Raw genomic sequence first — 21622 nt, 5'->3', positions numbered from 1 at the left:
GTAGCAGTAGTAGAGTAGCAAGTATGTGTACTACATTGTCCCTGGATTTCAAAAAACCTTTTGAAGAGGCTTTTTAGAAGTTTCAGATGTGAAGAGTAAAACATGAAGACTCTTGTAAGTTTTAATAAATGGACAAAGGAGAGATGAGAGCTGATGAGTCTATAGTGAAAGAAAGGTAGTGTGGAATGTGGAGAGTCCATAGAGGGACTTGAAAGTGAAGATCAGCAGCTTATATTTGATACAAGCGGGAAACCAGTGCCAGCTAAGGAGTGCAGAGACTAATTGATACAATAAAAGCCTCAGGCCTAGAAAATAATCTTCAGAGCAAGAAAGAATAAATGAGAAGGGAAAGACCACATCTGGAGACCAAGGATAAGGATATGGAATGAGAGCCTTGGTTCAACCTTTGATGTATGGAAAGAGGGCACCTATTTTAGTGCTGCAAAGAAATCACCAGCAATATCTCGACACAGCTGATCTGGGAGGATCTGGATATATGTCTGAGTCAAAGACGATCCCTAGTTTACAGCATGGAAGGAAAGCATGTGGAAGCAAATATTTTCCTAAATCTCTTCATTGGCTCAACTTGAGCTTGAGTAGACAGCTGGATAAAGAGAAAAGTTGAAAAGCATACATTGCAAGTGAACCTGGAACACATAAATGTGTATGCCAAGTAAATTCAGCAACTGGCACACACTGATTTTTGAAGCAGTCAGTATTGTCACGTACATGGTATGCACTTGATTTGTTACTTGTGAAGGCTGTGAAAATCAAACTCTACACTTTGCTCTGGCGGTAGAGTGTTGTAATGGTAATAGGACTTTCAAAGACCAATGCAGCATCTTTAACCATTTTTTCTGTATTCAGTTTTCTTTTCCTTTCCTATGCAGAAAGAATGCCTTGCCTTATGATACCAACATACAGAAGGAACATCTTATTTATGTGAATACACTCCAGAAAAAAGTCTTAAACATTTACAACTTTGAGAATATGTTCTTATAAAGTGAACGTAGTCTTGCTTGACAACAGTATATACCACTTTTCCTCTATAAGGGACATATGAAATTAAAAGTGTAATCCTCTTCAACTAAAAATGAAAATTTCCATAGGTTTAATCTCTCTTATGGGCTTCTTTTCCTCTAGTAACTCTGGGTCTCACATTCTCCCATGTATCTGCCTCAAATATTTCTAGAGGGTAAGGAAGCCTGCTCTTTCCCATAAAGGACAGAAGACTGGTAATAAAGCAATGGAGAGTGAGGTGAAGGAGCTAAATGAGGGTTTGGAAAACCTGAGTTGGTTTTCCGAGTCTGCCACTGGACATATGTAACCAGGTTCCTAAAGGCATTGAGAACCACCTAAAAATGTCAAAAGAGCTAAATGTCGCCTCGGATTGTAAAAAATGTTTGGGTCCCATTAGCTACGTGACTGTGCCTAAATGCCTGGAAATCTGCGCCTTAACTGTCTATGAATCAAATACTTATGGGTGAAGAATGGGGAGGGAACACTTCTTTAGGTCTCAGATGTGTTCTGAACATACCTGCATTGGACTGTGACCTCATAAACTCTGGCCAGGTAAGTACCTCAGAGCGCTAGATAGGTGATTTAACCACAGCACAGAGACTCTAACACAGCTCCTGAAAATACTGAGCAAACACAGGATGTAAGTCAAACTAGTGTAGTACATGAGAAGAAAGACACAGATATTTAGCTGCTCAACGACCTTTTTCTTTATAGAAACAACATTTTTGCCAGGTTAATATTATTTCTAGAAACAGAGGCCAAAACAAACACTCTTCTTGGACTATCTGATGAAAATCTATCTTGAGTAGAATAAACTCAGCTGGGTCTTGATCAATCAGTGTTTGAAACATTTCCAGTTTGACTGTTAATGTGTTTTTTTGCCAAAATCTTAGGCTTTAAATTTATTTTAGAACTACATTGTTGAGGAACAGTCTTTGTAACTGATCCCTGCCTATTTTTAGGATTACCAAAATAAGGTCTTGGGTCTCGATGGTGGGCAAATAGCCATACTGAAAAAAGATCCATAAACATCTCACAGCTTGGAGCAAAGATCAATGTAAACTGTTTACAAAGGGTATTTGAGAGACCACCAGACACTGGAGCATTATTGAGAAGAATCTTGTGAGTTACTGTGCAGAATTCTGCACCAGGAAGCAAGGAAGCTAATTTGCTTTTCTCTTATACAGCAAGAGTGTAGTTCCTCTCTTAAGGAGAAAACAGAATTATTCTTGTTGATAGAAAAGCACTAAGATAAGCTAATATGTGATGTTTGTTGCAAAAGGTTTCATAATGGGTTGGAAAACACACAGAGCACCTGATTCACATCTGTAGTAAAGCTCCTTCACATGGGGTAAATGAGGATCAAGACTACAGTATTTAGTAGCTTAAACACTCTCAATTTAGTCGTCTTTCTGAGAATAAGCCCTCTTTTTTTAAAATTCCAAGCTTGCATACGGAAATGCACAGGTCTAAATTGTCAGCTGCTACAATGCTGCCTATCTTTGCAGAAGCCATTCGTGGTGATGCCCTTTCCTTGGGTATCTCTGAAAAACTTTTTCCTGTATATGAAAAACCTCAGTTGTTCTTGGATGAACAAAGAAAAAGAACTGGAAACCTATAAATGCTCTGTGGTATCACTCCTGTGCTGTTTCTCCTCTTGTTAGTCTGGAAAATGAGAAATTCTCATGAATTAAAAGAAAGGAAAAAAGTGGCCATAGCAATTATTACAACTGGAGTTTTCTTCCCATTTTCACCCTGAAGGCAAAAGGCACCAAGGTGCATTCCCACCTTTCTTGTAACTCTGTAGTCTGGCTTTTTTGAAATTACACTGCTATAAGTTGTGTGCATAAAAATCATCTCGGATCTAGGTGTCTTCTTTTTCATTCTCTTTGGCAGCCTCGAGACTGAATGCTGATATTTTTCAGCATTAGTGAAATCTAGACAACACTCAAGATTTTGTCATTTTGAATTCCAGGTTCAAGCCCCCATTTTTAACAGTGATTGTACACTTGTCTAAAACAAAGTAGAAACATTATCAGATTTATACCCGATGTGTCTGGAGTGCTCACAGGGAGATTTCACAGCTAACACTTTCCTTGGTTGGATTTCTTTTCTTCATTGTTGGCCAGTGCTTGACTTAGTCATTGTTTCTAACTGTTAGACATAAATTGATAAGAAGGAACATTGCCAAAAGCTTTTTGAAACGTTAAGTATGTAATTTCAAACACAGTTGCTTTCTTCTTTTTTTTTTTTAAGTTTCAGGAAGAGTAATCTTAACAGAATCCAGCAACTAAAGTAAAATATAAACAGGACCATCTTGTCCTGCTTCCATATTGACAAGTCCTGGTTCAGAAGTTTTGGAAGTGAATGTTAGATCTCTTAGTCTGTTCTTTTTTATAACACAAGTAAAAAACCTCTACACATACACTCCATACTAAGCCAAATATTTTTTATTTTGGAAAAACATTGTTTTGTGATTTGGAGACTTTCAAAAATAAAGAATCCAGCCTTGCACCCAGCTAGCTCCAGATCTTCTAGGCTTTGGGGTTTTTTTCTGCTTTGGTTTTCTGTGTGAAATCCTGACACCATTTATAGCTCTGGGTGCTTTACCATGGACTTCAGTAGATCCAGGACCTTTTCCTCATTTTTCACTCATATTAGCTTTTAAAAATATTTTCTTTAACCACCATCTCTTTTCCCTCAGGGCTCTTTGATGTTCCAAGAGTAGTTGGTACATTTTAATCCAACCTATACCATACTTACATATGTTTACTTTTGCAGGGGCCATGGAGTTTTGATAGGTGGTAACCTGCCAGTGACTTATTTTATACCAAATATTTAAAACATAAGCATATGCAAAACCAAAGCTTTTATTAAGGCTGCTAAATAAAACTTCCATGACTTAGGAAATGCCAGAATTAAGACTGCTGATGTAAATTAATTTCTGTCACATTTTTGCATACAGTATATAGCTTTCTATATGGCCTCTATGCTTTTTTCCATAGACCACTGTCAGAGGCAAACCCCTACTAGAGTATGTATCTGTCCAAACACTTGAAAACTGGCAAAAGTGTAAAAAACTCAAACCAGATCTTATAATGGGAAAATCTGAGACAGTTTTACTAGTAAGTAATAGTTTCTGCTACTCCTGTTATGAAAAAGAGAGACAACAGGTTAGATTTCAGGTTGTCCTCTAGCCATTAGAAAAAATATATGGAAGAAAATACAGCAGTTAATATGGAAGAGTTAGGTATCTCTTGCACTATATGATATTTATTTAAAAACATTATTTATGTCCAGCAGGAGACCCTGCTCCACAGTTCACGGTAGCCCAAATGTACATTAGTGTGATGTACCTCAAGCACACCTTCTTCTCTTAGTAGAAGACCTTCTGTATGAAGGCTTGTGAAAACAATAGGGTCTTCCAAAACCTAACTCTAGAGCTGCTCCCACTACCATGATATAGGGACCCTGTGGAACAAGACAGACTCCTTGTTAAGGTGATTTGATCAGGAGAATTTCTGGGCAGCATGGTGATCTGTATCTAACTATAAGCCTTCAAAGCAGAATGCAAAAATCTCTGTCCAAGACATTCTCCCTATCCAAGCATAAATACATTAATAAGGATTCTGTGCTGCGCTACTAATGCCCACACGTAGCATTACTGAAGGAGTGCAGTCAGTAATTAGGAGAACAGAAGGTGACTCCAAGATTGTAACTTGAGGAGGCTGAGGCTTGTAGTACTGAACTAATGCTGATCAGCTAGTGTAGCCAAGACTGAGATATTTTTATCATTGTGTCATCCAGCTATGAATGCATCTCTTTGGAAACACCATTCTGCTGGCACGTTTTCTGTCAAAAGTTGCTGGTTCATTGAGAGTGTAACATTTCATGAAAGTTTATCTCAGCGAGCCTTATAATGCAATACAGATAACTTCTGATAGTTCTCTGCTAGGCGCTCAGCTGCCAGTTTTCCAGTCAGTCAGATGCACTCCTGTATGGTGGCCTCTTCCTTGTCTCAGGGATCCAGGGAATACAAGGACCTCCTGGGATTCAGGGCTCTAGAAGAAATCGTTGCTTTTTGGAAATGCTGTGGATCTTTGTTTCCCAAATGACGTTACTGGAACATCTACTTCCTAGGAAAAGTTTTAACAGTTTTCATTCTAAATTGGGACAAATTAAGATTTCAAAGTGGTGAGATTTCTCAGAAAACGTAAATTCCGAGCTGTGACCAATTCTAACCATGAGCAACTTCTAAGTATTTGTAGTAGGCTCCAGCTGTAAAATCCTGGAATAGGCAGAGTCTGAGAGCCTGAGGGCTTATCTACAGCGCAGATACAGCTCACTTGGAGGAAGCAGCTGCAACACAGAGCACGTTTGCAGAGCTGTGTGCAGCCCTGCGAGCCGGTGCAGAGCAAATGAGCACACCAATATGACGCAGCACACCTGTGCAGAGAAACTACACTGAGTTGTGGAAACAGTGAAATGGTATCTGTAACCTTTCAAGCTGTGGTGCGTGCATTCTCCTGCTTAGCTATAGTACAATTAAGAACTACATTGCGAAAAGGATCTAGTTTTGTCTCAGCAGCTGGAGAAAAACATTTGTATTTTCTGTCTCTCTACTATTTTAACCATAGAAGTATAACTTACAAAGTACTTGTACTGCCAGCCTGATTTGATGTGCTTTTCATAGAATCATTATAGAATCACAGAATGGTTTGGGCTGGAAGGGACCTTAAAGACCATCTAGTTCCAACCCCCCCTGCCATGGGCAGGGACACCCTGCACTACACCAGGTTGGCCAAAGCCCCATCCAACCTGGCCTTGAACACTTCCAGAGAGGGGGCATCCACAGCTTCTCTGGGCTAAACCTGTTCCAGTGTCTCACCACCCTCACAGTAAAGAATTTCTTCCTAATATCTAATCTAAATCTACTCTCCTTTAGCTTAAAGCCATTACCCCTTGTCCTATCACAACAGGCCCTTGGAAACAGTCCCTCTCCAGCTTTCCTGTAAGTACTGGAAGGCTCCTATAAGGTCTCCCTGGAGCCTTCTCTTCTCCAGGCTGAACAAGCCCAACTCTCTCAGCCTGTTTTCACAGGGGAGGTGCTCCAGCCCCCTGATCATCTTTGTGGCCCTCCTCTGGACTCGTTCCAACAGCTCTATGTCCTTCTTATATTGGAGACCCCAGAGCTGGACGCAGTACTGCAGGTGGGGTCTCACAAGAGTGGAGTAGAGGGGCAGGATCACCTCCCTCGACCTGCTGGTCACACCTCTTTTGATGCAGCCCAGGACACGGTTGGCTTTCTGGGTTGCAAGCACGCATTGCCGGCTCATGTTGAGCTTTTCATCCACCAACACCCCCAAGTCCTTCTCCTCAGGGCTGCTCTCAATCCATTCTCTGCCCAGCCTGTAGTTTTGCTTGGGATTATGCCAACCCATGTGCAGGACCTTGCACTTGGCTTTGTTGAACTTCATGTGGTTCACACAGGCCCACCTCTCAAGCCTGTCAAGGTCCCTCTGGATGGCATCCCTTCCCTCCAGCACATTGACCGCACCACATAGCTTGCTGTTGTCAGCAAACTTGCTGAGGGTGCACTCGATCCCACTGTCCATGTCACCAACAAAGATGTTAAACAATGCTGGTCCCAATACCGACCCCTGAGGAATGCCACTTGTCACTGATGTCTGCTTGGGCATCAAGCCATTGACTGCAACTCTTTGAGTGCAACCATCCAAGCCAATTCCTTATCCACTGAGTGCTCCATCCATCAAATCCATGTCTCCCAGTTTAGAGCCGAGGATGTCGTGCGGGACTGTGTCAAATGCTTTGCACAAGTCCAGGTAGATGACATCAGTTGCTCTTCCCTTATCCATCAGTGCTGTAACCCCATTGCAGAAGGCCACCAAATTTGTTAGGCACAATTTGCCCTTAGTGAGGCCATGTTGGCTGTGACACATCACCTCCTTATTTTCCATGTGCCTGAGTGTAGTTTTCAGGAGGATCTGCTCCACGATCTTGCTGGGCACAGAAGTGAGACTGACCGGCCTGTAGTTCCCTGGGTCTTCCTTTTTTCCCTTTTTAAAAACAGGGGTTATGTTTCCCCTTTTCCAATCAGTGGGAACCGGACTGCCACAGCTTCTCAAATATGATGGATAGTGGCTTAGCAACTTCATCTACCAGTTGCCTCAGAATCCACATCAGGTCCCATGGACTTGTGCACCTTCAGGTTCCTTAGATGGTCTCAAACTTGATCTTCTCCTACAATGGGTGGTTCTTCGTTCTCCCAGTTCCTGCCTTTGCCTTCTGCAACTTGGGTGGTGTGGCTTGAGCACTTGCTGGTGAAGACTGAAGGAAAAAATTCATTGACTACCTCAGCCTTCTCCATATCCTGAGTAACCAGGTCTCCTGTATCATTCCAGGGGGGGCCCACATTTTCCCTAGTCTTCCTTTTATCACTGATGTACCTATAGAAGCTTTTCTTGTTGCCCTTGATGTCCCTGACCAGATGTAGTTCTATCAGGGCTTTAGCTTTCCTAACCTGATCCCTGACTGCTCAGACAATTTCTCCGTATTCTTCCCAGGCTACCTGCCCTTGTTTCCAGCCTCTGTAGGCTTCCTTTTTGTGTTTGAGTTTGTCCAGGAGCACCTTGTTCATCCATGCAGGCTTCCTGGCTGTTTTGCCTGATTTCCTCTTTGTTGAGATGCATCTCTCCTGAGCTTGAAGGAGATGATCCTTGAATACTAGCCAGCTTTCTTGGGCCCCTCTTTCCTCCAGGGCTTTGTTCCATGGTACTCTACCAAGCGGATTCCTGAAGAGACCAGGGAGAAGTTTTTATCAACTTATACAAAAAATATTTTAGGCGATTCCTTAAAATTGTTTGGATAATCAGGTAATTCCCAAACTTACTTAGCAAAGGGGATTCCTCTTTTGTTTGTAGCTACACTGCCTATTGCTTCTGTGCAGGTGGGGGCTGGCCGTATGGGTCATCTGAGATCTGTGCCATTGATCTTCTTACACAGAATAACTCTTCTTTTTTCCAACTCTCAGTACCCATATGCCAAGGCAACAACTTCTTCCTGTGTGCAACTTAGCAACAGTAAAGTATATCCTGTGAACTACTTTGTTTCCCTTTTTTATTGTTTGCATAGAAACCTAGCATTATGTGAAGTTATTGTTTTATTATTGTCATTATTTAGTGGGGTTTCTGCATCTTCTCCCTTTGGACAGCTGTGAGTTTTTTGCCCTGTACCAACTAGATGGTAAACTGTTACCAGCTGACAGTCTAGACATCTAAGGGAGGTTGGCTATCTATCTCATGAGATTTGATGTTAGTTCTTTATGAAGGACATAGCAGAGAGAAGTACTACTTCAGTGACATGGCTCTCTCTGTTTATCTAGTTGTTCAGTCCTCTAAGGTATAGTTACAGGCCAATCAGTCATCACGGGTATCATTGCATGCCATTTTTCATGACATAAAATCATTCAAGAAAAGAAGGAATAAAGGTTTGAGGTCTATCCATGCTGTATCAGAAACTGTAGGTGATGGCTTTTTGAGGAGAAACTTGTCAATCCCTAAGCACTTACTATTAATCAGCTCATCTATACTTTGATTAGGAATCCTTTTACAATGTACAGAAGAAATTGCTTGAAAGCCAGTCAAGAAATAAAGACTGAAGGTTAGTGGGCATTAAAAAGCATTTCTAAACAGGAAACCTAGCAGTTCTGAAAATACTGAAAACACCTTGGAATTTAAATTTGATAATGCTTTGAAAACCAGTGAAGCATACAAGGCATTAACCCAAATTAGGGTGTTTCAGATGCTGGCAGAAAATGAGTTAGCAGAATTTGTTTCTCCTTATTTTCTTTTTCTGTCTTTCTTAGCTAATATTCATGCAAAAATCCTAATAGCTTTAATGGAGAAACTCAAAACTATTCCCATGCTTTTCATCTGGTTCATAATTATTTCTTTATTTAACTATGAATTTTCTTTGGGAACCAACATTTACTAAAAATGATGGTAATGTGTGGAATTTTAGCCTGAAAAATAAAGACTTGTAAAAAACGAGTAATTGAAAACAAACAGACAAGAATATTTATTTTTTTCTGGTTTGAGTAAGCAGTCCTGCTGGATGTAATAGTAATTCAAATTGCTAAGTTAAGCATGTCTGTAAAGCCCATAGGATCAAATAATTGTAGTACATTGCTATTGTAACAGATTGTAAAAGGCAGGAAAACAAAATGGGGTTTAGATGGCACCTGACATGGAATTTTTCCAAAACTGGTGCATAGTTAAGGTAGGAATTCAAGAAAAATTAATCATATTGAACAATCATGTTTACATGTGATTGCTTTGGATGTTTTTTGTTATCCATATTGCAAAATATCATCCAACTTCGAACATGCTTAGAACAGGTTGTCCGGACTTCTGCAAAATATTGGCTCATGCAGAGAGCACACGAAAAAGAACATTTTTACAGCATCCAGCTGTCTCAACTGGTCAGAAACAAGGAAACAAGCAGAAAAAAAATGTGCCCCTCGAGTTTTGAAAAAGTAAATGGCCTTTAAGGAAGCGGTGCCTCATGCCGGGTGTCCCCCGGAGAGGGACCCGGTCCCTGCCTGGAAGAGACCTCCCTCAGGGCCCGGTACCGGCGTCTGGGCCCCGCTGTGCGGCCTCGACAGATCCCAAACCACCGGCTACGGGGAGCAAAATGAGAGGGGAAAGGCGGGGGAGCGCGGGGAAAGCGATTTCCTCGCTCGGGCCGGGGCCGGGCCGGGCCTAGGCGGCGGGGGCCGGGGCGGGGCGGCCGGGCAGACGCGGGGTCCTGCTGCCCTCTGCTGGCTGCCGCCCCGCCCCGGCCTCGCCCCGGGAGGGCTAAGGGCCCCGCGGGCACCTTCGGCCCCCCCGCCGGGCTCCGGCAGGCCTTGAGGAGATGCTGAGCCTCTGTAAAGGGCCTCTTTGGCCTCGGTGAGATGGATTTTGAGAAAGGCAAAAACTACCTCCCGCTGCACGGGACGTGCTAGAGCTGCTGTGTCTACTTGAAGATGGTGCTAAGCAAGTCGATTTTGGGTTCTTTCTGGGTTCGGGTGCTGGTTTGGATCAGCATAGCATTTTTAAGCAATTATCCCAGTCTTCCTCACCTATTGCATTCAGTTTTGGTGCTTGCAGAGGTGGTCCCTTTTGGAGGAACCTAACACATAAAGCTCTTTTCTGGATGACCACCAAATGGGCACCAGCACCTGACTGGGGACATAGGGGTCCAGACTGATTCTATATGAATTTTAATCACTGCAAAGTCTGAAGTACTCTCCCCAAACTGCACATAGCTTAGACATAGGGGCCTCCTTACCTATTTCTTTGATCTGAGCCACTCCTGTTGTGCTAGTGAACACAGCCAATCTGAAAAATGCCGTGAAGAGAAAAAAACATGCCTTGCACCAAACCATCTTGCAAACACGTGAAGTGTGGACTCTCCCTGCTTACACAGAGCCCATGCAGAGAAGGAAAGCAAGAGCGGGGTAGGTACTGCTTTATGTGTATTGGCATACAAGTCACTGACTTCAGTTTGGATCTTTGGCAGGTTTGCTGGGTGACGCCGTAGCACCTACGCACCAATACCTACAAATAGTGTCACGTAGCTTATGTGCCATATACTAGACATCAGCAGAACATCTTTTTTTTTTTTTTTAATTTTCCCCTCTCATTGATGCACAGATTTTCAATTATAAAGGATAGCATACATGTTTATGCTGCTTGTCAAACCAATGACAGCATTTCACACTGCTGCATTCTGCAGCGTAGGCACTTCCAAAGTCAAAATGCATGAATCAGTACTCTCATTTGCACTATCACTGCTATGATGGTTGCCTATCCAAAGGCTTTTTTTTTTCCCCCTGAAAAAATATTGTTAAGATTCAGGTTTGAAGTTAAATTCTGTTCTTATTTTTCCCAGCACTTTGACTTCAGTTGAGTTGCTCTCAATTTGTGCTGTGACTGAGAATATCACGTCTCATGCAATTTCATGAATTATTAGCCTGCAGGTGTAGCTATTCTTGGAGTTATCCTCAACTCTATAGCTTTTCTATGTCATTTCTGAAGATGATCCAAAGATGAGTTTGCATCTTAGGTAGCTTTATATGTACTGGCATGGGTCCCCAAAATAATACAGCTGTAGTAGCAATGTATTGGCTGCAAAACCTGTCAAGGAACCTGAGAAAATACAGAAGTATTAATTCGGAAGAAAAAATTAGCTCATGCAGAGCTCCATGCTACCACGGCTGGGCTGTGGATTCCCTGGAAGGACAGATCCTGGAGGTTTATCCCCATTTATTCCATGTCTTTTTGTGATAGAGATATTGAAAACCATATGAAAACCTAGAATCTCTCAGGAGTAGTTGACCCCGGAGTCCTACTTCAGTTGAAGGTCAGGGCAGAGAGTCTAGGAACTGTTGGGTGTTTCATGTAGGACTCGGTCTGGCAGGGCTTCCAGGTTTCCCTGTCCTGAACAGGAGCCCTGCAACCCTATAGGGTACTAGCCCTGCAGAATTCAGCTGGGGGTACCACCCCTCTGTGTCTGGAGCCTTTGCTGCTGCACAGCATTTCAGTTTTGAGAAGCTGGTGTTTTCAAAAGAAATAATGCTTAGTCAAAAATTGTAAGTGATGAATCTGGTATACTTTTTCTGTAGCAAGGAAAACAGTAGATCAGCCAGTTGGATTAAAAAAAATGGAGATTCCCAACAAGTTTCAAACAGAATTTGTAGGGGAAAAAAAACCCAAACAAACCAATGTGCTGTTTCTCCTCTATCCTGTATAAGGGATAGCAAAGGGACTGTGTGAGAGCATTGCAAAGATATTCCAAAGGGGTTTACGTGCGTGAGCCCGTGGATGGAAGGAAGCTGAAGATAATGAATCAATAAACAGTATTTTCTGTAATTGTTCTTCTGTCCATAGCTATTGTATCTGTGCTGGCCAACTTCTCAAAGACGAAATGAGGCATCGCAGTTAGTGCTGAAGTGGACACATACTTGGTGTCGCTTTCCCCCAGTAGCATGTGGAAGAGATTAGATAAGTGAGGTGGCTCCTGCTGCGGGGAGTTATTCACGCTTCGGAGCACTTGAAAGGTATGCTGCTTCTCACACATCGGTGTGAGCGCTGCCAGAAAGGGTCTAGGAAAGCTGCTTTATCAAAAAGCAATACACATCACCGCAGCCGCATGGCTGATTTAAAGTCAAAATCAGTCCTCTGCTTCAGTTTATGCTGCGGCTATAAGTTATGTTTCATGTAGGTTCCTGACGATCAAAGTGAACCAAGAAACCCAAACTACCAGTAACTTTTTCCAGCCAGGTGAAATGTTCTTTTTGGAAACTGTCGCGCGTGTACTTTATTCCTGTTGTTTGGGGGTCTTTTTTTTTCGGAATAAAAGACCACCTTTTAAGACGTGCACATATCCCTGCCGAGCGCCTTACCACGAAGAAATGCCGGCGGCCCCAGCAGGAGAGCAGGAGCCCGGTGGGAGCCGTGGGCAGCCCCCTCCTCTGCCCCGGGCAGCCGGGAGGGGCTGGAGGAGCGAAGGAGTTAAAGGGAGGCGCTTGGGAAATCTGATGCTAACGAAGCCCCAGGAATGTTGCACATTTCCATTCCCCTCCAGCTTTCGAAGGAGGTCAGTCCCCGCTGCGGGCAGCCGCTCCGAGGCCGCACTTGATTCAGGCGCTGCCCCGCACCTTCCCGCAGGTTACGCCGGGGAGGGACGGGGCGGGGGGTGGAAGGGCGGTGTAAAAAGTTTTTCCTGGATTTGGGATGCTCTGGCGGGACCTGCAAAACCGAGGGCGAGAGGGATGGGGGGGTCCACGGCTCTGCACACCCCGGACTGGGGCGCAGGGAGCGGCGGGCTCGGGCGCTCCGCAGAGTGGGGCAGCTCCCCTGACCTGCCGCGACCTCTCTTCTCTTGCAGGCGCGGCCGGAGATGCCGGGGAGACGGCTGTGGTGGGCGCGCTGCTGGCTCGGCGTCTGCCTCTCGCTGCTGGGCGCGGGGGGCGGCAGCGCCGAGCCCTGCCGCGGTCCCCCCTGCGGCGGCGGCGAGGCGCCCCCACAGCCCTGCCGCGGGGCCCGCTGCGGCGGCAGGGCCGGCCGCCCGGCGCGCTCCTTCCTACACACCGCCACGCCGCTGCGGCCGCCGCAGGGCAAGGCGCCCCCCGCCGCCCCTCACGCCGTCCCGCTGCCCCGCCCGCCGGCCGGCAGCGCCCCGCACCCCGCCGGCAGAGGGGGCGCGCCGGAGGCCTGCCCCGGCGGAGACTGCGCCGCCAACGGCACCCGCCGCGACTGCCAGGGCCTGGAGTGCCGGCTGCCGCCCCGCCTGCGCCCCCAGCCCCGCGGCCCGGGCTGCGCCGCCCCCGCCGAGGGCTGCCCTGAGCCCGCCCTGCTCCGCGCCGCCGAGAGAGCCGCCCAGTTCGCGGGGGACGACTTCGCCTACGCCGCCCCCGAGCTGGGCGGCGGCGCCCTGGGGGTGCAGCTCACCTGCGACGTCAAGCCAGGTGCGAGGCGCCCCGAGGGGCCGGGAGGGCGGGAGGGTCCCGCCGGGGCGGCGGGCGACGAGGGCCGCGGCTCTACCGAGGTTCCTGCGGGCCGCGGCGGCTCAGCGCGGCGAGCGGAGAGCTGCAGTCGCGGGGGTGCTGGGTCTCCTGACGCCTGGCAGGAGTCTGCTGAGTAGAGGGGCTTGAGCACCTCTGGGAGCCCGGCCGCTAGGGCATCTGTGCGGGTACACCAGATCTCCTCGTTTTGGGAGAATTAGGAGGCAAATCTGGCGCTGGTCTTCGTGACACATGGGGGAACTGCTGCCCCGGCTCCCCTCTCCTCTTCATCTTCTCTCTGCACACACATGTGCACATAGGAGACCCACAGCAGATGAAACATGGCAAAACTTTTTTTAGTGCTATTTTTAAACAAGTGGAAGCCTCTTTTACTGCACATCATTCAGAGCACTTGTCTGTCAACTGATGAGAGCACAGCTCTGGTCAATTCAGTATCCCTGTAGGAAGCCAGGTATGTCTCTGATTATACTCATAGGTCAGCAGTATGTAATTGTCTGGGATATATGGATTTACCCACATGAAAAGCCCCAGCAGATCTTTAATGGGCACAGAGCAGTTCGGGTTCTGGTTTAATGCCTTATCTGAAAGATATAAAATGTATGAGGAAGGGTGATGTATTTTATTCCCCATTGATATTTAAAGCTAATGGAAAGCATGAAGAAGGTCATTTAAACTTTGTCACATCTATGTGGCTAATCCGAGGGCTGTGGCTGCTTCAGACACAGGAGCACATGCCGAGCCTCGTTACCAACGTCTACTTAGTGAAGTGCCATCTCCTCCAAAGCAAACTCCAGCACTTCCAGGTGATTCCAGTCCCAGGGCTGAGATTTAACCACCCTGTGCCTAGTGCAGTGACACTGTCTACCATCATCTTGCCTGACGTTGCTCCCAGATGTCTTAGAGCACCTCTATATGAAAACATAGAAAACATATATGAAAACATTCTCTATATGAAACAGAGAAGTTGGTATGGTTAGCCTCCATTTTCTCTGCTTCGGTGCATACTCTTTGTACTGTCATCATAACTGCCATGCCTCCTTTTTGCAAAAGGACCCAGGATATTTGCGTTTTCTTTGTCCTTATCAAAATCCATCTGTATGCAGTACAAGCCCTGGCAAATAATAAGGGCATTCTGTATGGACAGAAAAGACTAATCCTTCTTGGATGGTGCTGCAAGCAGACATGCTGTATCTCCATGAAGGTCTTACAAAGAGCATCCAGCTCAGCATGACCTCTATCTCCAAACATCCTCTTATTCTTTGGCTGTCTTTAGAGGACGTGGATCAGTCTGTGCTGCCCAGTCTCCAGTACCATCAGCACTTCCAGCTAACATGGTGAGTTACATGCACCCCTCATCTCCTAGGCCTTAGGCTTAGGTCCTCTGTCTCCTCTGACATGGGTCAGAGGAAAACAGAATAAGGGAAATTAAAGCAAAAGGGTCGGAGAGTGAAGATACTGGGGATTTTGGAGACTTGACGCAGAGTTCACTGTACTCTTTTGATTTTATGCTCTTTGCAGGCCTGGTGCCAGGTGAAGTCTTGGAGGAGCAGAAGTGTGGTTGGAAGTTTCTCTTAACGAAATCCTTGAATGCATCAAGAATGGATTATATCTTGCGTCTAGTGGCAGTCACGGATTTGTGCATTCATCTCCTTCCTCTGGCAGAGAGAAGCGTCCCGTATGTTGAAGGGAAAGCAGTGTACAGCACTGCCTGCTAAACCACGTAATCTCATGGAAGGCACTGTCAGCATGGAAGCACGCAGTGAGCAAACCTGTGATAACACGTGAGCTGTGGTGTGTGAGAAGAGTTGTCAGACAAGGACAACTGCACCCTCAGAAGTTCTCCCCTCTCCGTGTTTTTGCCTTGTGGCCAGCAAGTGACACTGGTTGTCACCAGCCCACACCCAGGCCCACTGTGGCAATCATGGCTGCACTTGGTGTGGGTGAGACCTGCTGTAGACATACTTCTGTCCAGACTGGACAAAGGACATGTATACATGTTTTGCCCATGTATAAAAGGCAGCTTTCTCTCCTACAAGTGGAATAATAGCATACTGGATTCATGAACATCTAGCAGAAATTCCATGTTCTTGGCATCAGGAACAAAAAAATAAGCCATGTTGACAGTCTTTGGTTTCCTTCAGGTCTATGTACAGGCAAGCATCTGGTATTGTGCTCTGCCTGCAACCTCTAACATTGTCTGCATTTGCCTGAGACCTTCTTTTGAACATAGGTGGGTTTCCTGCATTGGTGCAGAGAATACCTTGTTCAATCTCCATGTGCAGCTAGAGTGGGTGGGTGTTGGAAATGAGCATGGTTCTGCATAGCAATTCCAACATGGCTTGTCTGCTAGAACAACCAGAACAACACAATGTGATAGTCAGACATCTAATTAGGGGAAATACATTTACAGTTGTCTGGGGAGGGCTGCTAATCAAACAGCATGGAGTGAACACGGCAGGGCAAATGCAGGTAAGGATCATGAAGAGCATACTGCAGTTCTAGCCTTCTAAAGAGCCCTGCTAGGGGAGACAGAGCTCACCCAAGAGCTGTACCCAGTCTTTATGGTGGAGATGGTGGCTTTCCTGCCATGAAATTTTGTGGAGAAATCTCATTATGTAGGTGTGGCAGGAGTCTGTCTTAACAGATGTGCATGGATGTAACTTCATGGAGAAGAACCAGACTCGGGGAGAACTGCCTGTGGTGGTCATAGTGCGTGGGAACCAGCAAGAGTCCCTCCGAGGGAAATCTAGGGACCTCTTGAGTGCAGCAGTGAATGAGTACGCAGCAGACAGGCTTTGCTGAGCTCTGGGAGCCTCTGGGGTTAGTCAGACTGCAGAGAGTTGCCTGCCGTGCTCAGAGTGGTGGCTGTGTGTTCCCAGTCCTCTTTGCAGTGTCTTGTGAGATGAGGCTCGTGTGCTCAGCATGTGACTTCAAGTGAGCAGGAGGCAAAGAAAATACTGCAGTATTTTTTCCCTGTGCACAGTACATCTTTTGCATGACTTCAGGGTGATGTCTATACATTTTACAGACAGTGCAGGTGTATGCCTCCAGCCCAGGCAATCATACATTTATTTTAGCCTCCAGGAACTTGTCACACAGTCGGAAAGAACACAAGTTTATGACAGGTTATCTGCCACCTCTACATCTTCACACATCCTCCTAATTCTTCCTCATCAATCACCCCAAAAGAAGAGGTTTCTCTGGCAGCCATGTGCAGAGAATTTGTCCTGGGGATTTCCAGTGTTTTTAGATGAAGGACAAAGGTATAGTTGGTTCCTGGTGGAGGAAAGAAACAGAAAGCTATCGGGCCCTTCAGTTTCACATCTAAGGTGCTGTAGCTGAAAACAGGAAACCATCTATTCAAGAAGAAACAGGTCAGTGACTGTTCCTGTCTTTCTCTTGTTTTTAGGGGAATGTTTCTGTCTGGTTACCATTTCAGCACGTCACTCTAAGGCCAGCCGCATGGGGTGGTTCTTTGCCCTCTCCTCAGACAGCAGAGGAACTGAAATATGCTGCCTGGGTGACCCTGAGGCCATTTTTCTGCCTGTATTAATTCACCATCCACAGGTGGAGACCTAGTGGCCCACCCCAGCCTGTGGCTACCAGCTCTGTGACAGTGCATGAGTAGATTTGCACTGATTCTTCAGTCACTAAGAGAGACCTCCCCTCCAGTTTACCTGGTGGAGAAGGCTGTGTTTTGGTGAGCAGAATAATCTTTTGTTCAACCTATTGTGTAGCCCCATTCATGTGAGGTGCGATCTACTTGAATGCTTGCTGAAGACCACACCTGATACCACCAGCCCTCCAAGATACAGGCCAGTGTCGGGGGCACTAGCTGATCCCCAGCACTGTGTCTGTGTTTGCAGGCTCATCTGCATGAGGCAGGTGACTTATTCTCCACCAGCTGCCTGGCAGAACCAGTGCAGCCCTTCTGTGAGGATCACACAAACTTCATCATTTCAGCCACTATCACCAGCACCACAGCTACTATCTGGAACGCTCCTGCCAACTGCAGCTGAACCACCACTTCTGTTGGCCAGGTGAAGATGCTGGAGTGCTTTTCAAATCAGATGAGCCCGTTCCTCTGCAAGATTGTCACTGCTATTTCTCAGCAGCACCGTGAGTATACCTTACTACAGATGAAGGACTGGCATCCCAAAAGAAAGAATGCACAGGACCTGTTTTTGTTGTCTTACCATTTTGTATTCGTCTTTCCTCACTCATTAATTGCCATTAAATCCTTCATTGTTCCTATCAGACCCATTTTTCTGTTGTTTTCTTTTGGTCAAACTTCTCTGCATCTGCAAACACCTGCATTTGGGCAAAATAACGTGCAGCTGCCATATCTCATACGTGCCAAACCTGGTGAACGAGGTTGTGGGTTCTCATGCTGTTGCTGTACGTGCACTGAGCAGTGCCTGCAGCCCCCTGCTCTCATTCCCTGTGGTTACCAGGAGTGACTGGCAACCTGTGCTCTAGTCCCAGTCAACATCTCCCCTTCCCTTCCTCACAGCAGGACGACTGCCTGCTTTTAGCCTCTACCCCTTGTGCAGTGGCAGATGGTGCCTGAGGGCTACCTTGACCGTGCAGGATGCCCTCAGATAGCGTATCCCTTCCAGGCATACTAGGGAAACGCAGCAGAGGTTTGTATGTGATGTTATGTTTGCACCATGGATTGATCCTGGGAGCATGGAGCAGGTGTCTGCAAAACAGACCTTGCCGTGGCTGGGGGGGGCGGGGTGTGCGCAGGGAAAGTAATGTTGCATCTGTGGTCATGGGAACATCTGAGTGTTGCTAGTGGGTGTACCTGTTTGATGCTTGTCTGGGCAATGTGGAAAGGTACTTAGGTGGGATTGCTGGCATCTACTAATGCGTAAACATCACTTGCAGTGGAATTCTTCATAATTTTAGACATCTGCGATAGAGACATCCCCATGAGACATGTTTACTGTGCCCTACCTTTATATAGTTAATGGAGAGAAACAAAGCCACATTTAGGGCACTCTGCATCTGAGCTATTTTAGCCTTCTGCTTCAGAATTCTTTTGGCAAACAAGATATCCCTTCTGCTTAATTGAATGTAGTTTATTTTCAGTAGAGTCTTCTCTTTCATGCAAGAGCTTCATTATGCTCTGTGTTGCTCTGGCATTGGGAACTGCCAGTAGCACTGACTGTGCTGTGCAGTAAAGGGCCTCTTGTACTGGTAAGTGTAAGTTTAGTCATAGTACTGCAAAATGGATAAAAATGAGAGAGAAAAAAACCAGTCACAAAGGATTTTTTAGGGCTCATATTCTCACCAGCTGAGCTTTAGACAGCCAAAAGGAGCAAAGCTGAATTGACTGACTGGAAAGTAGCTGTTGTTACAAAGTTCTGTAAGGCCGTCTAGGGCAGAGATAATAGAAAGCTGGGCCCTCATGTAAGCTTCACTGCAGTCAGTACTTAAACTTACAGCAGTTACTGCCAGCAAGTCAAATAGTGACTGGTTGAAGACAATGCTCCTTCAGTATGTGCTTAAAAATAACCTCTACTTTATGTCTCTTATTGATTCAGGGCTTTAGTTAACCTTTCTTTGCTCTAATAGTTTTGCTCATGTACGTGAGAAAACCCCAGATTCCCAGGATGGGAAGAGTCCAATAACCCTGTCTTAGAAGAGTCTGTATTCTCCCCGTCTATAAATTTGTGATGGCTGGAATCATTCAAAATGTTATTGTTATTGGTCCCTGAATCTCAGCCACTGACAACTGGAGAAAAAGTGGTTTTGGTAAAAAGTGGTTTGGTAATATATCCTTGACTGTAGGATTCACTCCCTCTTGCAGTTCCCCAGAGCCAGTTCCCTGGGCTGACTTTTAAGTGGTGCAGTTGGACTTCTCCTCACCTCTGTGACAGTTATTTCTTTTTTCCTTTTTCATTGAGAAAGAGGGTCAAAAGGCCTAGAAAGGGGGAGTTTAATGCTGTTACTTTCATTACCATTTGTTCCTTACAAACCTGGCTTTGTTAACATTTCAAGCTTAAGGTTAAGCTGATCTCTTTCTGAAGTTATTGATATAGGCAGACATGTACACAGCTCATTTGACAATAAATGCTGTAGCAGTTTCCCAGGGATTGCATTTACATTTTAGGTTTTCTGGTATTATAAGAATATTGTGCTCGTTATTTACTACATTTATATTATTTTTATCGATAACTGTATTACAGTACTAGCATGGAGCCCTGTTCTCACATGTGATCCCAGCATGTAAGAAATCATGTTAATGCAGGAAAAGAGGATGAAGTCCCTCTCAGAAAACTTACAGGGACCTCTACCAAGAAACAATTAAGTAACAGTAATCAACATGGTAGCCAAAGCCTCAATATGCCAGCTTTCATCTGCTATGTTTCTAGGTGCATATGCTTTATTTGGCCAGGTAAGGGCCACCATTTTGCTCACAGACTTTCCATCTGCTTTGAAGACATAACTTTTGCTGATACATGGCGTGGTCCTTTTCCACTGTGTTGTCACTTGTACAGCCAAAATACTTGGCAAAGACCTGTGCTCTTCTGCCTGTATTCTCAGTTGTAAGCCAGACTTCTGAGAGTAAAAGTTCCGTGAAAAGGAATTTAATGTCTTTCCAACCTCAAGCGCAAATGAAGCCCATGTAGGTTGATGAAAAAGCTTGACAGGCAATCATAGTGTGCTTGTAACTGTCTTGCTGCCCAGTACCTGTCAAACCTATGGCTGATTTCAGGCAAATTTGACAACTGGCAGAAGTATTAAAAGTAGGCAAGGTTGTGTAAACTTTGTAAGAGGTGATTAAAGAGAGGAGAGAGTGGAATATGAGCATTTGAAAGTTTGCCTCTAGCCTAATCCTTGCAGCTGGTAGGACTAATGCAGCTTGGTTGCTGCTCTGTATTCTGAAGAGGAAAGGTAGCAAAGGTAGTGCTATTTATTTAGCCAGTCAAATGGAAGACACAAATCCACAGAGAATGAGATGACATTGGTTCTGCTCTTCACAGATCTGCTTGTTTGTGTTAGATGGAAGGAGATCTGGGGGTATAATTTGCCAGATATTTCAAAGTATGGAATTTCCAACTTGGATGGGGAGTGCGGCCCCTCCTGGATCCTGGTCTTTACTTTCTAAAATCCAGTACCCTGGAAACTACCTTAATATTTAAGTCAATACCGAAAAATAAAAATTAATGTGTGCCTTATGCTGTGAATAAAAGTAACTGAACAGCAAAATATTTTAGAAACCGTAAACAGGAACCAGCTATGGTCTGCTTCATTGTCTCATCCTTTGTTCTGCACTTAAAAGAAGGAAATTCAGTGCTGCATAAGAACAGATGAATGACCATATTGGATTCAGAATTCTCTCTCAAGCTATGCCCAGCAGTGGATACTGTGGAAAGCATGGCATATTTGCGTAAATCATTTTCCCAGCTCTGACAGGTTGTTGGTCAGATTTCCTGAATGTGATTGATTTCTGTGTATCTTTTAGCCCCAAATTAATTTTATTTTATATATTGGGCCAGCAACTTTCTGGACCTGGTTGAACTTTTAGCATGTATTGAAACTGCTGCCTTCATTTAATGTCCCCTAATTCTTGTGTTGGAAGAAAGAGTGAAGAGTCTTTCCATATCCACTTGCTTTAGGACACCTGTAACGTAGCACAGTTGTTTGGTTTCTCTTTTTTTTCTGAGCCTGAAAAGTCCTACCTACTTTCTCATAGTATGGCAGTATCATATGTTAGATATTCCTTGCTGTCCTTTGTGAACTTTTCAAGTTCTTCTGTGCCATTATTTGAGATAGGGAACCAGGACTGCATGCTGTATTTAAGATGCTCTATTGGTTAATATAATGTCATAATGATGCATTCTCTTCTGTTATGTATTCCTCTTCTAATTAGTCCTAGCATTTTATTTGCTTTTTTGACCTCTGTTGGGCACTGAACTGACGATTACGTGGCTCTGTGGCCCAACATTTATATCTAGATATATTACCTCAAGATCATTTCCAAGTGGCAATAATAATAATCTA

The 21622-nt window shown here is 45.1% G+C and overlaps 1 protein-coding gene across 1 annotated transcript; it reads left to right on the top strand.

Moving 5' to 3' along the window:
- The first annotated feature begins 12496 nt into the window (after positions 1 to 12496).
- LOC129202404 (uncharacterized) lies at positions 12497 to 15454 on the top strand. The gene is made up of 3 exons (XM_054815061.1): positions 12497 to 12681; positions 13260 to 13552; positions 15128 to 15454. The coding sequence occupies exons 1-3, from the start codon at positions 12497 to 12499 to the stop codon at positions 15322 to 15324; spliced, it is 675 nt and encodes a 224-aa protein (XP_054671036.1). The 3' UTR covers positions 15325 to 15454.
- The last annotated feature ends 6168 nt before the right edge of the window (positions 15455 to 21622 follow it).

Source organism: Grus americana, chromosome 2, assembly GCF_028858705.1.
Source record: "Grus americana isolate bGruAme1 chromosome 2, bGruAme1.mat, whole genome shotgun sequence".
Lineage (NCBI taxonomy): Eukaryota > Metazoa > Chordata > Aves > Gruiformes > Gruidae > Grus > Grus americana.
This window is presented reverse-complemented; position numbering and strand designations above follow the sequence as displayed.